This window comes from Tetrahymena thermophila (genome assembly GCF_000189635.1).
Source record: "Tetrahymena thermophila SB210 genomic scaffold scf_8254460, whole genome shotgun sequence".
NCBI classification, from domain to species: Eukaryota; Ciliophora; class Oligohymenophorea; order Hymenostomatida; family Tetrahymenidae; genus Tetrahymena; species Tetrahymena thermophila.
The window spans coordinates 447,052-464,564 of NW_002476237.1; the positions used below are offsets into that span (position 1 = coordinate 447,052).

A 17,513-nucleotide genomic window follows, 5' to 3' on the forward strand; every position below is an offset into this window, starting at 1 on the left:
ACAAAAATTAAAAAATAAATTTTTTTAAAGCATCAACCATTTACAACATTTATTAATCTACTTTAGTTTATAGAACAAACATTTTCTAAAAAGAAGATAAAATCAAATTTTAATAAATAATAATGGGTGCTTGTGCTGGCTCTACCAAGAAATAGCCTAAATCTAAAACCTCAGGATCTATTTCTACATGTTAAGATTCTCCAGTGAAGCGCTAAAACAAATTAAGTACAGACAATAATGAAAAGCAATAATACAAGCTTTCATAAGATATAGATCCTTACTTCACTAAATTTTAAATTCACGAAGCTGATTTTAAGCAACACGCTAACTTAAAAAGCCAAAGCTATTACATGATCTTTTACAAATTCAAAATGCTATCGGATTAAATTGGAGATATTTAGTAATAAGGAATATCTTCAAGATTAACAAAAAGTTTAGCTAAAATTAAATTACTTAGAGAAAAAATAAAAAGAGACTTTAACACAGATAGTTATAGCAAAGCAAGTCCTACTCTTCCTATTCTAAATGAAGAAGTTTTAATCTATACATTTAAATACACTCAAATTATGATTGATGTCTTTGAATAACTAGAAAAAGATCCAAAATATGAAGAACTATATCCTATTATCAGCTTCAGCTTCAAAGAAATGAAGAATAAACTTCGTGATATTTTAATAGATGCTGATCAAGTCAGAGTAAACTCATAAGCAAAACACAGAAGATCAGAAGAAGTACCTTAATCTTCTTTAAAAAATATAGAATCTTGAAAAAAGTATAAATCAATCTCTGATTAAATAATAAAACAATAATAACAACAACAACTATCTCTCTATTTATCTAATTATACTAGCTATTTTTAATTTATAATTTATTAAAATAAACAAATAAAATGGAAAATCAGAATTAATTGTTTAATTAAAAATTGAAATACAAATTACTTTTGTTTTTCTAGAAAAACTATTTAACCTACTAACAAACAAACAAATATAAACTTATTTGTTCTTCTATTTATTTAGTAGCTATGAAAACAAGAGTGCATACATATATGCATTAAACAAATACTAACTAAATAACTAACTAAGTTGTCTGTAAATAAAATATTAATCATATATTCAATAAATAAATCAATATTTGGTAATTATATATATGTTCCTTGCTTTTCAAAATAAATTTTGTATCAAATTATTAATCTTCCAAAATCATTCATTTAAATCTCCTAACAATCTTTATATTATTTTTAATTAAAATATATCCTAATTAAATGAGTGGATTTTTTTTATACAAATAAGTTAAGACAAATTTCCCTAATATTCATGCTTACTAAGTAATAGAATCCTTTTCATTTTAATAAATGAATTTTTCTAAATTTTTTTTCCTTTTCAGGTTTTTTCCCATCGACCAAAATATTTAATAATATATTTATTCATTTATTTATTTATTCATTTGTTTATTTATTTACTATCTATTTATTTCTTAAACAAAAAGAACTCCTTAATTGTATTAGAACAACAAGAAAATACTTTAGATTACTTATTTTCTAAAATAAAAAATAAATCTTATTAGTGAAGTTGATACTTGTACTTCTATTTGAAGAAAGTAATAATATTGAGTTACTACTCTTAAATATATAATAATGAACTGTAAAAATTTGTTTTGAATAAAAACTTTATAGAAAAAGATTTGTTTATCACAAGGTAAAATAAAATTGAATGAAGAATTTTGCTAAACATTTAAGAAAGAATGAAATCAAATTATTTTGTTTTTGGAAATTTATTGTGAATTGATCAAATGCATTTTACAAAATTATATATACACTATGCAGATAATAAAAGAATAACTTTAATTACTTTCCAAAATTTAATTGACTGTGTTACATAATTTAAGACACAGACAAGCAAGCAATTTAGAGTTGCTAAAAATTTTAGCAAATAGCTCTATTTAAGCTTGATTCTTCAATAGTTTAAATATGCCTACTGAGCCTTGTAAATTAAGAGGAGATAATAGGAATTTATTTATTTAGAAATATACTTTATATTATAAAATTAATTATTTTCTATTTATAATTTATGTTATGTTATTTTATTTAAGGAATTTAAAAGTATAAACGTCTGTTTCTTTTAGAAATTTATTGAGTTTTAATTATCACTATAACAATAGTATCAATTCATTTTATAGTTTTTGATCATGTTATTAATTACTTCTGCTGTTTGCATTTGGGAACTTGTTTTTTACTTCAAATAAGCATTCTAAATTTATTGGGTGTTTCCTTGTTTATTTATTATTTACTATTACTTTTAAAATCCATCCATGCTTTAGCTACGAGGATTGTTAGAACCAGATTGTTAATAAGCTATTTATCCATTATTGATACTTAAATTTTAGGATTAATTAGATGCTCCAACTATTCCTTACTAGGGCTTTTACTGTTATTAATTAAACATAAAAAAATATATTAAATATTCTACGTTTCATTTAAAAAACTAAATTTTTAGTTTTAAAGATTTGAATGATTTCAAACTTAGATTAACTATTACTAACAAAAACTTTGTTTCAATCAAAAAGTAATAATAAATTAATGCATGCATGAATTTAAGATTTAAAGTATCTGTAAGCCAATTAATTATTACCAGATTTTTTATAAAAAAAAAGGCTTGCTAAGAATTACTTTAGCATATTTACTTTATTTATAAAATTTAAAATACTAACTAAAAAATTTGAAATTCATTTCAACTAGACACAATAAAAATTCTATTGATTGATGAATTCATAAAAAAGTTCTTCAAGTAAAATTATAATAAAATTTTTTGATAAAAAAGAATCAATATAATTAGCTTACATTTTGGATATAGGGATTTGACTTTTCAAACGAAGAATTTGGTCTTTGAGATTAGATAAACTGACCATATTTAGAATTGCTAGATATTTAGGTGTTATTAATTTAATTATTAGATAATGAGCTTTTATAATTACTATTGTTATTATTATTATTATTTGTTGATGTATTTATTTAAGATGTATTCATATTCAAAGTGCTATTATTTTATTCTTTTGAGCTATATTAGTTCATACTTATATTATTATTATTATTATTGATGTTATTGGAGCTAGCATTCATGTATGATCTTTAACTCTTATTTAAATCAATATTTTGCTACAATTATTGAGTGTTAGTGTAAGAAACCTGTTAAGTTACAGGAGAATATTTTATATTACTTGTATTGAGATTAGAAGCATTATTTATATTTGCTTAAGCAAATTATTATTAATTATATTAATATTAACCTGAATGTTGTTATGTATAACTACTATTCATAGCATTTTATTTTTCATTGATATTTGAGGCTGATTAGTTGGATGGGTTTCTCACATGTAAACCTGTTGTATATGCTGACGTCTACACATATTGTTAAGGTTAGCTTACTATAGAATTAGGCTATCTCGATGATAAGCAGTTCTAGATATCATTTAATTTATTTGTCAATGCTTACTTATTTCTTTAAGAATCCAATGTTTAATAACTACCTTCATATTAATTAGATCCTGTACCGTTTAAATTTGCTGCCTATGGAATAGCATTTGTTTAACTCAATCCACTTGCAGAGGCATTTTGTTAGTGGTGAGTATATTTTACTCTAGAACCAGAAATGTAGTTTGGTTACTATTATTGCTATTATGTAGAAGAATGCTAAGAAGATATTTATGAGGGATAAAGTTAAGTTTATTGAATAGCTATATTAGCATACTAAACTCCACTTTACTACAAATAACTTTATTATTATTATGCTATATTATTTATTTACTATTGTTGTCCACTTTTTTATTTTTATGCATTTAAATACATAGACGGGTTGTTGCCACTATTAGAAACGATTGGCATTTATACCTAATTTTAAGTCTGTTTCTAAGATCCCATTTAACTTAAATTTTACCTATTATTACTTTATTGTGCTGATGTTAGAGTGGTAGCTGTATTTGCAGCCTTTGAGTTTATCATATTATTATGAATATTTTTATAACTATTGTTATTCAAATTACCACTGTTGCTATTATTACTGTTATTTTCATTATAGTATGATATACCTTAACCCTCTTTTTTCATTAACTATTTTTTTAAAATGTTTATTTCTTTATTTTTTGACTTATTTTGAGAATCATAAAAATACTTTTTCCTAAATTGATGAGGCATATTTGTCAAATGATTTCCTGTTTTCTTTCATTTCTCCTACATTTCCAAGTCTAAAAATTATTCATTTAAAAAATACTAAGATCAATAAATTTTATGATTGAAATTTAAAATACCTTGATGAGCTTCTTTCTTAGACATGTGGATCAGTGTAAAGCCTTGCATTTTGGGTTTCACCAACTTAGTCCGAATTTAAGTTTTTGTTTTAAGTATTATATTATATTTGTGAACTTGAAGATAAAATTTATTGAGGATTGATCTAGGAAGACTGAGAAAATTAAGTGTATTTTTTAATTGTATCCTCATTCATACTACTTACAGATCTTTTACCTCTCTTAGCATCTATGAAAGAAATTTCGTTTGATTAATTTGATTATAAGTTTGGGTTGACTGAAACCATTTTTGAAGATTAGGTTGAGTCTCCTTAAATCAAATGGGAATTAAATGATGGTTATGAAGATTATTATTGCTATTATAGCCATTAGGAGTTCGTTAAATGATTGTTTTATTATTACTGCTATGAAAGTTGTAGTTGCTAAACTTGAGCCTTCAACTATTAGATTGTTTGTTCTTATTCATTTAGTTAATCTGTTTTCTAGTTATATTATTGTTAAAGCTACTTATACTCTTCTTCTTTTCTATTGAGTTGCTCAATCATCTAACTATTAGTCTTTTCTATTTACTATAAATAGTTTAATTATTAACAAAATAATATTCAAAATTATCTTTTAATGTAAAAATAAGTGTTTTTGAATTAACTGAAATAATTTTTTTACCTTGATTTAATCTAAATTAACATTTTTAAATTTTAACTCCAAATCATCTTTCTCTTTAGTTACTTATTCTAATTTTTCTTGTGTTGTCTCTGCGTATAATTTCAACTGTTGTTCAATCTGATATTATTGAAATAATAAAAATAAATTTAAACACACATATTTAAATCCAATTTTATTCTATTTTAAATGTGCTAGTTAAGTAAGCATTCAGAAAATTCAACCAATATTAAATAGTAAAGATTGAAAGTCATAAAAATAAGCATTTAGTGAAAATATATTAGTAATAAATATACTCTAATATGTTAACGAACTTCTGCTTCTAATTTTTAAAGACAAGATTCGTAATCACTACATTCATCTGAATTCTTTTTTTCAATTATCTATTCCAATTCGTGCTTTTAATTGATCAAATAACTTGAAATTTGATTTATGTAGTGTAAGACAGTTGAAAAGTCTGCATTCATTATTACACTTTTATCTTCATCAATTGGAACTACTCTTCGCAACTATATCTAAGAACCCTAAAAAGAATAATAAATGATAACTTAATAAAAAACCTTATTTTATGCTAATATTTTAATCTATCTTAGAAAACTTTTAATTTTAAGTAATGTTTTTTAAATGTTTACTTCATCTAATTTTGTGCGTATTTCCAAAAATAATTCACAAAGCAAAGCTTTTAATTGCTATCTAGTTGGAGACTAAGATTCTAAATTGCTCCTATTATTCATTTTTCAGTAGTAAATGCTAAGATAAAACCTAAACCAATTATGGGTATTTTGTACTAATGCTGACTGAATTTTGAATATGATCTTTTTGACTACTAAATAACTGCCTATGGTTGGCCTTACTTTTTTACTTTGAAATATTTATTATTATTGTTGGTAATTATTCGATTTAATTATTTGATTTAAGATTTTCGAAAATATATATCAAATTAATTAAATGTAAAAATTCTTTGGTATTTGAATTGTTAAAAAATTTGATTTATTTTTTGTTTGTTTGTTTTACAACTCTTCTTTCATCAAAATCCTAGAAGAAATGCAAAAAATAAATCTGAATGCCATTCATTTATAATGTTAATAAAATTAAAAACAAACCTTTTATAAGTATAATTTTACAATAAAAGGATTAAGGTAGATTAAATTAATTATTATTTTATCATAAAATCTTATTTAAAATATAAAATATCACCTTTAAATTCTTATTAACCATGTAATCTACACTTAAATATATATATATATCAGTTAAGGTAGTTAATAAATTAAGAGTTAATCTAAATAATTATTCCCAGATGAAATATTGAGGACGCAAATAAAAACTAGCTATAACTTACACTTGTTTGAAATCAAATCCTTAATATTAAATTTTTTATAAATTCAAAAGATAAAATTATAAAATTATTGAACATTCTTTTTTAATACATTCATTTTAAAGATAATTATTTAAATTAAAATTTTATAATGTCTTAATTATATTATGTAAAAATAATTATTTGGTAAATAAAAAGACTATCAAGTTTAAATTGAAAGATACTCTTTTAAAATTAATAATTTTGTATGGTGTGGAAAGAATTATACCAAAATTTTAATTATTTTTATTAAAATTTTTGTAATAGAAAAGCAGTTAAAGTTCCATCATCTGCTATAAATTAAAATAAAATAAAGAGGAATAAATAGTCAAAACTTCAATAGTTAAATTAAAGTTTACAGATCTGCACAAGAAATTGAATGTATATTCTTTTAGCAAATATTATAGATGATGGTTACAAAATGATATTTATGTATTGACATTTATAAGAAAATATTAGCCCTTGATTAACTAATTATTTCTAAATAAAAAGGAAGAATTGAATTGGTGGAGTTTAGTTTTAAGTATAAAAATGCAGTTATATAATAAATATACAAAGAAATTAATTGTTTAGTAAATAGAAAGAAGATCTTTTATTTCAATACATTAAATTATATGAGATTCTTAATGTTTATTTTTTAATGCTAGTCATATTAAAATATAAGATTTATTCTATAATTATTAAAAATTTTTGTCTGCTCTTGGTTTTTATTATTTTTTTATATTAATGTTTATGATGCTTTTATCCAATGAGGCACGACATATCTGTAAATATTTATCTGTAGATGGTAGGATTACTACATTATTAAATAATTTAAAATTTAAACTAATATTTTATAAATTAGGCTTATTTTTTATTTTTAAGTATATATTTTTTTTTAACTTAATATTTTAATTTCACATACTGAGTTCGTTTTAATTAATTTTTAATTTAAATTATCAATTTCAATGCTTAGAATTATTTTTATCATTTATTTAAGGTAGATCACACTGGTGATTATTATTTTAATTATTTTAGTGAGTGTTTGCATTTCTATTTTATTACTCTGTTTTGTTGTTTTAGTTGTTATTTTTGTTTTTGTTACCTCCTCCCTTTTTCTACAAGTTTTTAAGCTTATCCTCGATGTCTTTATCCAGCATTAACTTAGCTTTCATTCTATCGATTTCTATTCTTCTGTCTTGGTCATCTTTTTTTATAATGATCAATTTTAATTGAATACTTTTAAATTAAAAAAAAAATTATACTTTTTTCTTTTTCTTCAGTTTCTAAATCTAGATCCTCAAATACTTGTATGTTGTCAGTGAAAATTACTCCATTAGTGTTTCTTCTAATCCAAGGAGCTTCTGGCTTATTTTCAACCATATTAGGCTATATTTTACAAAATATATTTTAGATTTTTTAAATATTCATCGAATGGTATAATTACTGCTAGATTTTCTATTAATGATGTTTAAAAGACTGGGTGTAAGCTAGGAGGCTCAATATTTGGGATATCAAAACTCAATCTCATTTTTAGATTACTTATTGAGGAGAACGGAGGAGTGAAAGTAGGGAAAATTTCACAAAATTTACCATCACCAGGGAAAATATTTAAAAGCTCAAGTTAAAGTTCATCATTAATTGGTTCTAAAAAATAATTAAAATAATTTAAATTTATTTGATAAATAAAATAAATTTTATAATACCTTATTATTAAGGCTAAGCTACTTCTTTTTCATGGAAAATTAATTTCATTAAAACATTGAAGTAGTCTTTTGTGCTCTCTTACAATTAACTTTAGAATCTGAGACAAGTGTCATATGCATCACTAAATTTCTTCATCTATTTAAAAATATTTATATAAAATTAATTAAATTGAATTAAAATTATATAATTTTTACCATCAATTAAGCCATGGCAATGTTGTAATATATTTGATTTGAAGTCATGGAGTCTAATATTGACTACTCATAATCTTCATTTAAATCTTCAGACGAAGGAACAACGAGTATGTCTGAATCGTTATTTAAAGGCTTTTTCATGTTTCTAATTTAATCTGAATAGTCAGCCCTAGACTGTAAAGAGAGATTGAAGTCCTTTATAGCTTCTTCATAATTTCCACAATAGAAATTCAAGACACCCTTATATAGGTGCATGTCAAACTATTTAAATATTTTACCATTTATATAAGAAGCTTAAGAAAGCTTTTATAATTTTTATAACCCACTTTGAAAATTAGATAATTATATTTAAGGATCTTTTTGTTTTGGAGGATCCTCAACTGATTCATATTCAATTAAATTCTCAGTAGCTAATTACAAAGCATTTAAACATCCTCTGTCAAAAGCATAATTTCTTGATGGATTTATTTCAATAACCTATTTAAATTACAAGAAATATTAATAACAATTAATGTTTAAATAATAAATTAAATACCTTAGAAACATCTTAGTATGCAGAGCTTATATCTTTGATAATAATGCTGCATTTAGCCCTAAGAATCAATAAGGATTCACTTGTCTCTATTTGGTCAGAATGAGAGTAAGCTCTTATTGCATCTTCATAAGCTCCACTGTTAAAAAGTAAATTACCAGCCCATTTGTGAATGTTGGGATCTGTAGGTTTAAGAGATATGTATTTTTAGAGGTCAGCAAATGCATTATTTGATTCTCCAGCAAAGTGATAGCATTTAGCTCTTTCAAGATAAGATTCTGCATAATTTTCATCTAGCTAAATGGCTATTGAAAGATCTGATATTGCTTATTTATATTATTTGCAAATCCCAAAAGTGTGTCCACGTAAGTAGAAATACTTAGGAACATTATCTTCACTTTTTTCTATGGCTTTATCGATATCAGCTATTCCTTCCTAGTAATATCCTAGATAGCACCTAACAATAGCTCTAAAATAAAAAAGATTAGCATTTGTATCACTAATTTCTACAGCTCTATCCATTTCTTATAAACTATTCAAAATGCACTAGTTCTATAACTCTAAATTATCTGTATGTAACTTAAATGCCATGTTAATGAGGCTTATTCCTCTGTAGAGTGCAGGTTCCATTTTTTATTTAAATATTTTTTCAGCATTTCTAAAATGTTTTAATCCCATTTCATATTTTCCTGCCATTACAGATAATATACCATCGCAAAGAGATTTATTATATTAAGAATTTAAATCATCTTTAAGGTTGGACTCAACAGCCATGTAGTCATAAAGAGCATTTTGGTGTTTGCCTAAGCAAAAATATCCATAAGCTCTGTATACGTAAAAGAGAGGTTTCATGAAATCACCCAAACTAAAATTTGAAGTGATTAAATTGAAATTATCTATGGCATCTTTATATTTACGTTTCATTAAAAATATAACTCCTTCAGTGAATAATCTAAACTTTTCTAACATTTTCTTGTCAGTATCTAAGTAATCTGATCTATTTAAAGTATGAAAAGCTTCATAGAAATCTCTTTGTTCTATTTTTATTTTAGCTATTTCATACAAAGATTTTGTTACTGCTTTTTTTGAATTATTAAATTTTATAGATTGTTCAAAGCATAAACTGGCCTCATTCAAATTCTCTATATATTTTTAAAACAAACATATTATCAAAAAGTTATTTTTTTAAAAAAGCTATTAAAAATTTTATTTTTAATATCATAAAAAAAATTACTTTGTTTGTAATAAACAAGACCTTTAAAGTAATAAGCCTCAGAATTTTCTGGTTCAATTTCTAGTACCTTTATTTATTTTTTGTCAAATTAAACTTTTGAATATTTTTTTAATGAAAATGTTACTTCGTTCAAATCTTACAATGACAAATCAAGCTATTTATTATCAATATATGTAATAGCACGCTTTAAAAGAGCTTTTGATTTTATGTAACTTTCTGTTTAAAGAGCCATGGTGTATATATCTATAGCTTCTTAGTATCTATTCATAAATTAAAGACAATCTCCTTTTCCTAAATAAGCTATGCCTTTCTCAGGGTGTATACTGATAGCATTATTAAAATCTTACTCTGCCTTATCCCATTTCTTTTCTTTTATAAAGAGTTTTCCTCTATAGATGTAAGCATCATAATATTTAGGGTGGTTTTATAAAACTTTAGAAAGCTTTAATTTATATAAATGATGTTTAATTATTTATTTTAATCTCATTCATGAATAATAATTACCATTCTTATAGCACTTGGGATATTATCTAACTTTTTAAAAGCAATTGAAATTAGGAGGTAAATATTTTTACGGTAGTTTGGATTTTTTTCCATTACAGTTAGGAATTCTTTAACTGCCCTTTCATACTCTGTTTTACCAAGGTAGCACACACCAAGCAAATAATTTAATTCTAAATTTCTATTATCTTTTTTGAGAGCTTCTTGAAAACATCTTTTGTAATAAAAAAAAAATTGAATTTAAACAAATTTATAATTTTATGTTGTTAAAATGATGAAAATTTAAGTTTAAAATTATAACTTTTTTTTTTTCCAACAATTAATTTTAATCTTAGAATAAATATAGAATTAACTGATTGTAATAAAATATTAGCATAAGCTAACCTTAATAATAACGACATAATTGGTAAATTAATAATGAAGATTGAAATAAATAATTTTGCATTATAAATTAATATTTTTTTTACTATATCGCTTCTGAGAGGTTATTTTCTTTGAACAACTTTTATCCTTTCTCTAAAAGCATCATTGCTTCATCAGATACCAATTTTTTAGGGTTCGAAGGTGGATTGTAAGTAGAAGCTTTTGATATTGTACGAATATGATTTTGAGTGGTGTTTAAGCCTGCATCGAATGATCTATCGTTGGCTTTTGTAGTATCGAAGTGATTAGGAAGAATTTTGTTTAAGTCAAAAGGAGCAGATTTTTCATAAAAAGATACGTTGTTAGCGTTTGTTGAATCATCGAGATTCGACATAGCTGATTCTAATCTATAATGATCATTCATCGACTTATTTAAAACACTGTTTTTTTAATAATTTTAGTTGTTTATTTGCTTATTATGAGTAGAGTGTGAAGAATTTCTTGTATGTGGGATGTGATAGTTGTTGTTGTTACTGTTGCTTTAAGGCTGTAAACTAGGTGAATATTTTGTGCTAACTGAACCAGTTGCGTGTGTATTATAATTATTTGTAGATGTATTATTTGAAGGATTCAATGAATGGTTGTATCTGCCTCCTTTTCGATATTCAATTGTGCCATTCATTGAAGGTGTTGCTGTTCCTGAGTGAGAGGCACCTGCATTTCTACCAGATGTAAGCCTAGGTTTATTGGCAGACTAAGGAGTATAATTTTAAATTCCTATAGTTTAAGGATAATCGCCTTATCTGGAATTTTTTTCACTGCTTATCATAATATTCCTCAATGGGTGATTCTAGTTATTATTGCCATTTGAAGAATTTGCAGGGTTATTGTTGTGCTAAGTATTTGTATTAGAATTAGTTGAAGATCCTGCAATATTGTGATTAACTCCGTTTTGCTTACTGCTGCTATTACTATTATTTTTACTTATTTATAGATAAGCTTAACCACTTCCACTACCATTTTTGCTTATACCTCCACTAGCTAAATATGCGTTATTGTTCATATTGTTAGCACTCATTGGCATTGTGCCTGCTACATGGTTATTCTAATTATGATTATAGCTATTAATTGTACTATTAGGACCGCTTGGAATCTACCCTACTCCGTTTTAAATTATGTTATTAAGATGCAAATTGTTGTGATTGTTATTATTTCCTTTATGATGATACTAATTTACTTGCTACTAATGAGGTTGTAGAGGCATATGCTGCAATTAATTATTGGGCATATTTGGATTGATGCCGTTTGGGTTGTTATTTTATCGGCGATCATATGCATTTCTAATTAAATTAAATTTCATCTTTCTTTTTAGGTTTATAATGGCGTTGTTATCCTTTTTAGTATTGCTGGTTGGAATGCTAATATTTTCTAAGTCATTTAAGTCCTTTAAATATTTAGGGTAGTTCATCTTTAGAAGGCAAACTCTAAAATAAATTCTTGAAGTATTTTGCTATAGCTTTTAATGAATAAATGAGTTGCTCTATCTATTTTTTTAATATTTACCTTCTTTTTAATTAATATTAGAAAACAATCAATTAATTTAGGAATTTTTTTCTTTAATAACTTTGTTTGTATATCCTCCACTTATTTATTTAATTAGCGTTGGCTGGTATATTTTATATAAAATCTGATATTTTGTTTTACAGTTTGTATTTATTTATTTAATTTATAATTTTGAATGTGTTCATTTTGCTGTGAATTAATGAATGATTAATTGATATTATTGTTAATTAATTATTGGTTGAATCTCAAACTAATATTTTTTGCATGCTTTTTTCAAATTTTGTTTTGATTTTATTTACTCTCTATATATTCCTATCGAAAATAATACTTTTTTTTAATGATAAATATTTTGAGTGTGTATATATATATGTATATTTGTTTTTGCTAATTAAAAATATCAATTTAAAAATGTGTTTTGTTTGTACGTTCAATTTCATTCACTTTATAAATCTAAAATTGTTGTTAAACATAAAATTTCTTGTTAAAAATTTTTTAATGATTTTGATTTAGATTTTTTGGCTAATTTCTTAATCTATTAACTACCTATTTTTTCAATGTGTTTTTTACCATTTATTTTATTATATTAATGTATTTTTTTATTTCTTATTAATTTTTTTTTCTTTTTTTGATTATTGTTTATTAATTAACCATTCAATATTTTTTTTCTAAATGTTAACCATAAAAATACACATCAATTACTTCATTTATTAATTTTACCAGCCTATAACTAACTAATACCATTCCTTATTTATTATTAAATAAAAATTATATTTAATATTTATCTTTTAAACTGTTTTTTTTTAAATTTCTGTTTATTTTTATGTATTAAATAATTTTTATTTCTAAATTCCAATCAATCATTATAAATTCAATTTTGATAATTAATATTTAGTTTAATTTAAATTGAACATAATAAATTATAATGCTTGTTCTAAAATACTCATTTTTATAAAATGGATTAATGAAAATATACATTCAAAGAAAAGCATTTTTATCAAAATGATTTTTATAGTTTTGAAGTAATAACTATTTTAAACTAAAGCAAATATTCCATGACTATCAACCAATTATGTTATAATCATTTTTAATTAATTTTAGATTCTATTATGAAAATATTAATAATTAAAAATATTTAATTCTTTTCTCATACCAAAATTACTTTATATTTCATAACATATAAAAGTATAAATATACTATAAATATTTGTATATTCTTAAATATATATAAAAATACTTTTCTCTATTAAAATTATTTGATTTTTAACTTTTATTTAAATGAATCATTATGCCTTGATATAAAAAGTGAATGTTTTTTAAATATTTTTTACATCAAAAATTTTTAATCTTAAATAACTTTTACAAAAAATATTTACTAAAAAGCAAAACTGTATGAAAATATTATCAATTACTTCCAAATAAAATATGTAATATATAAAATAAGTAAAAAAAAAATGTAATTATTTTTTATCAATATCTAACTGGTATTAAGCATACAAAACCATAATATTATTAAACAAATTAATCAAAATTAAATGCCTCTGATAACTAATCTCTTTAATTTCATAATTTGTTCTCTAAATCTCTTTTTCGATGACTCACTTTCTTTATTACTTCTTTTGATAATTTTTAAAATTTATTAGTGAATAGAAAAAAATTTCTTTATATTAAAAATAAGAGTTAAAAGTTTCAAAGTTAAATAATTTTTAAATAAATAAAAAAAGCTGTAATTTTAAAATTAAAAAAATTCAAAATTACAAAAAAAGTGTTGCATTTATGATAAAGAAAGAAATCAAAAAATAAATAAAATATTTTACCTGAGTTCTAATGTTAAATTTGATAGAAGAGGGCATTTAGCCAAATTAAAGCTTAAACTTTATAAACCTGTTTCACTTATCTTATTATGACTTTTAATATTAAATAAAATAGTTTTTAATGAAAAAATAAGAACTACTTTTAAATTAGTTATATTTTGTTTAGAAAAGAAGTGAACAAGTTTTAAATAAAGCAAATTATGGAAACATAAAACATTTTAATAATAAAATAAATCATTTTTTTACTATTTTTTTTTTCTCTTGATTTTATTATTTTAATAAAACAAAAATAAATTAACTATTTTACCTGAAAAAAAATGTCAAAGTTGACATATTAGTGCACTTTACAAAAGCAGATCCTAAGCTTGATAAATCATCATCACCAATTTCATTGCATCTATTAATTATTGTACACAAAAATGTTAGTTTCTAAATAAATTTACATTAAAAAGTTGAATTATGAAAATATAAAAAAATAATCTTTAAATATGAAAGATGTAGTAAAAAAATAATTTTTTTTATTCTAATTTTAAATAAAAAATAAATATTACTCAATATTAAGTATTAAATTTTATAGAAAAGTATAATTCTCCTAAGCAGATGCCAAATTTATCATTCCAGAATCACAAATGTAGTTGTAACTTTTTATTTATTTTATATAAATTTTTATATTTGTAAAAAAGAAAAAATTAAACATAAATAACAAATAAAAATTTTAAATCTAAAAAATAAGCAGTTAAAAATTTAATTAGAAGCTTGACAAATAGATAGCAAAATAATCAGCTTTTACCCTATTTAAAGTTCCAAATTTTAGAGTTTGGTACAACTTTTTAAAGCAGAAACTAAACTTGATGCCCCTTATGCACCTAAAAAATTGTTTCTTTATTATTTTAAATTAGTATTTGTGAGTATTATAATAATATAATTATTGAAAAAAATTGAAGAGTAAATAGAAATGAATTTTTATAATTAAAAAAGGGATTTACATTAAGTTAAGAGACAGGTTTTTAAGAAGAATGCAGCTCGATAAAGCAGAGCCTAAATCTTATACCCCTTACTCTAGGATTAAATTGTTTCTTTTTTAATTTAGAATAAATTAATAATTATATATTATTTAAAAAAATGAACTTTAGAAAATAAAGTATTTTAAAAGAAAAACAATTAATAAATTTAAAGAAGCGATATATCAAACTAATGTGCCAATAAATTAGAAGAGCCATTTAAATTATTTTCAAATTAATAAATTATTAAAAAAAAAGTGAGTTTGTTTTACTTGAGTTCTATAGTTAAGTCTAATAGATTAGTACATTTTGAAATTCCTAATCCTAAAACTTTAGCACCCTCTTCTTGAATATCATTATTCCTTTTAATAAAAATATTAATTTTAATGATAAAAGAAAATAATAAGATACAAAAATAGACTAATAAAATAAATAATTCAATCCTTAGGAAATAATAGAAAATTTAATTATTTATTCAGTAAATAAAAGGCTCAAAAGTGAATAAACAAGATAATTTTACTCTAGCAGAAGAAATAATTTTGTGATATTTGTGCAGCTTGCAATAGCAGAACTTAAGAATGTAATGTTCTAATCATTATTTTAACAACTCCTTTAACATATATTTATTAAAAATAAATTTATTATTTTATAAATTAAATAAAAGTAATATTTCAAAAATAAGTTAGATATTTTTTATTTTTTTATTAGATTATTTTAATTAATAAAATACTGAGAGGAAATATATACATATAATTTTACCTCAGTTCAAGCTTAATACTTTAGGCATTAGAGCAGTTTTATAAAGAAGAAGCTAATTTTTATAAGCTTTCTCTATCAAGTTATCTATGTCATATTTTATTTTATTTTTAATTATTGCTAAATAATAAACAAGAAAAATCAAGGCAATATTTAACTTTTTTACCTAGTTCAATTTCAAGCTATTAGTGAGTTGATAGAGATGAGTTTATAAACTATTTGCAATAAAATAAAGATTAAGTAAGGTTTTTTAGTTAAAAATAAATAAATAACTTCTTCAAGATTTGAAAATTATCTTTTCTAATTTATCATTTTTTTTTTATTTTTAATGGTTCCAAAAAAAATTTTGAATCAAAATTGAAGTTAATAATCTCCAATAAAATATTAAAATAAAAAAAGATTAATGCCAAACAAAATATATCTTAACATAATATCTATCCTTTATTTAAATAAAAGCATTTTAGATATTAATTGTATATCATATAGCATAAAAAGACATATTTTTTTTAATTTCAAAAATATTGATAAAATTATAATAAAAATGATAAATTTGCATTTTAAATCTTTTTAACATTGAAATACATCTATAAAATTATAATTATTTTTTTTGTCATTCAAAATAATATTTAATGCTTTAAATTAAAATTTTAAACGTTTTGAATAATTTTTAAAGAGTTTTAGAAAAAAATAAAAATAAACTTTTTATAATTGTAATAAAGCTAAATCAAGTAAAAATTTTCTATTTTTTTAATAAATGCATTTAAATACTTTTAAAATAGATTATATCGCCATTTTAATATTAATAAATTTAATTATTCCTTATTGAAGTTGCTTCAATTTATTTGCAAAAAATTAAACTATTTCTATTATTCAATTAAATTTGGCTTTGATGAAAATAATTTTATAATTTAAAATAATTGGTTATATTTTTTATAATTGCTCAAAACAAGTTTTGTATTTATCTTTACTAACTACATTTAGATTATTTATGTAAAATTGAAAAAGTAAAAAACATATAAAAATATCTTTAATTATTATTTTAATTTCTAAGAAAAATCTAAAATCTTTTAGAAGACAAAATGGAAACATAGGTTATAAGATACAACTGCAAGTAGCAATACCTTGAAATAAGAGCATGTTATGACAGTTTACCTAACACATCAACTTCAGAATAGATTATTTAAGCGTGCGATGTAAATTATTTAATATTTAAACATAAATTGCATCATATATTTTATTCAGCCAAAAATTTATGCATTAGGAAAGTGCATCGAATAGGGGAGGATAAAGGATTAAGAATTGTTTGTAAAATAGAAGTTAAATGAATACATAAACTCAGATTAAAACTAAAGTAAAAATTGATAAATTTAGAATTATAAAACAGTATAAAAATGCATTATTGTGTATTGCTTAAATAGATAAATTTTTAAGAAGTAAATTCTATTTAATTAATAAAATTTTACATAAAGTATAAATGATATTTGTTTTTTAAAAGGAATCTATTGATATTTATTTTTAACAAATATATAATTCAAATATTTTAACTAGAATTAATAAATAAAA

The 17,513-nt window shown here is 22.2% G+C and overlaps 6 protein-coding genes across 6 annotated transcripts; 2 read left to right on the forward strand and 4 right to left on the reverse strand. All coding sequences in view use genetic code 6, as the record gives it.

The window, feature by feature from the left end:
• Positions 1–122: 122 nt before the first annotated feature.
• Positions 123–767, forward strand: TTHERM_00348380 (hypothetical protein; the record flags this gene model as incomplete). The annotated part of the gene is made up of 1 exon (XM_001022993.3): positions 123–767. One exon carries the CDS (start codon positions 123–125, stop codon positions 765–767), a length of 645 nt encoding a protein of 214 aa, XP_001022993.1.
• Positions 768–2,159: 1,392 nt separating this feature from the next.
• On the reverse strand, positions 2,160–5,690 carry TTHERM_00348370 (hypothetical protein; the record flags this gene model as incomplete). The annotated part of the gene is made up of 7 exons (XM_001022992.3): positions 2,160–2,423; positions 2,837–4,102; positions 4,164–4,236; positions 4,300–4,865; positions 4,960–5,076; positions 5,253–5,480; positions 5,589–5,690. The coding sequence occupies 7 exons, from the start codon at positions 5,688–5,690 to the stop codon at positions 2,160–2,162; spliced, it is 2,616 nt and encodes an 871-aa protein (XP_001022992.2).
• Positions 5,691–7,254: 1,564 nt separating this feature from the next.
• TTHERM_00348360 (tetratricopeptide repeat protein) lies at positions 7,255–12,288 on the reverse strand (the record flags this gene model as incomplete). Its single annotated transcript, XM_001022991.2, has 10 exons — positions 7,255–7,496; positions 7,555–7,678; positions 7,737–7,936; positions 7,996–8,131; positions 8,191–8,667; positions 8,726–9,864; positions 9,957–10,023; positions 10,081–10,398; positions 10,461–10,671; positions 10,925–12,288. 10 exons carry the CDS (start codon positions 12,286–12,288, stop codon positions 7,255–7,257), a joined length of 4,278 nt encoding a protein of 1,425 aa, XP_001022991.2.
• Positions 12,289–12,656: 368 nt separating this feature from the next.
• Positions 12,657–13,034, reverse strand: TTHERM_000348349 (hypothetical protein; the record flags this gene model as incomplete). Its single annotated transcript, XM_012799531.1, has 1 exon — positions 12,657–13,034. One exon carries the CDS (start codon positions 13,032–13,034, stop codon positions 12,657–12,659), a length of 378 nt encoding a protein of 125 aa, XP_012654985.1.
• Positions 13,035–13,904: 870 nt separating this feature from the next.
• On the reverse strand, positions 13,905–16,262 carry TTHERM_00348350 (hypothetical protein; the record flags this gene model as incomplete). The annotated part of the gene is made up of 11 exons (XM_001022990.2): positions 13,905–13,995; positions 14,197–14,286; positions 14,501–14,590; positions 14,745–14,834; positions 14,984–15,073; positions 15,180–15,269; positions 15,467–15,556; positions 15,715–15,804; positions 15,954–16,005; positions 16,117–16,165; positions 16,224–16,262. 11 exons carry the CDS (start codon positions 16,260–16,262, stop codon positions 13,905–13,907), a joined length of 861 nt encoding a protein of 286 aa, XP_001022990.2.
• A 767-nt stretch (positions 16,263–17,029) lies between these two features.
• Positions 17,030–17,312, forward strand: TTHERM_00348340 (hypothetical protein; the record flags this gene model as incomplete). The annotated part of the gene is made up of 2 exons (XM_001022989.1): positions 17,030–17,143; positions 17,193–17,312. 2 exons carry the CDS (start codon positions 17,030–17,032, stop codon positions 17,310–17,312), a joined length of 234 nt encoding a protein of 77 aa, XP_001022989.1.
• Positions 17,313–17,513: the final 201 nt, after the last annotated feature.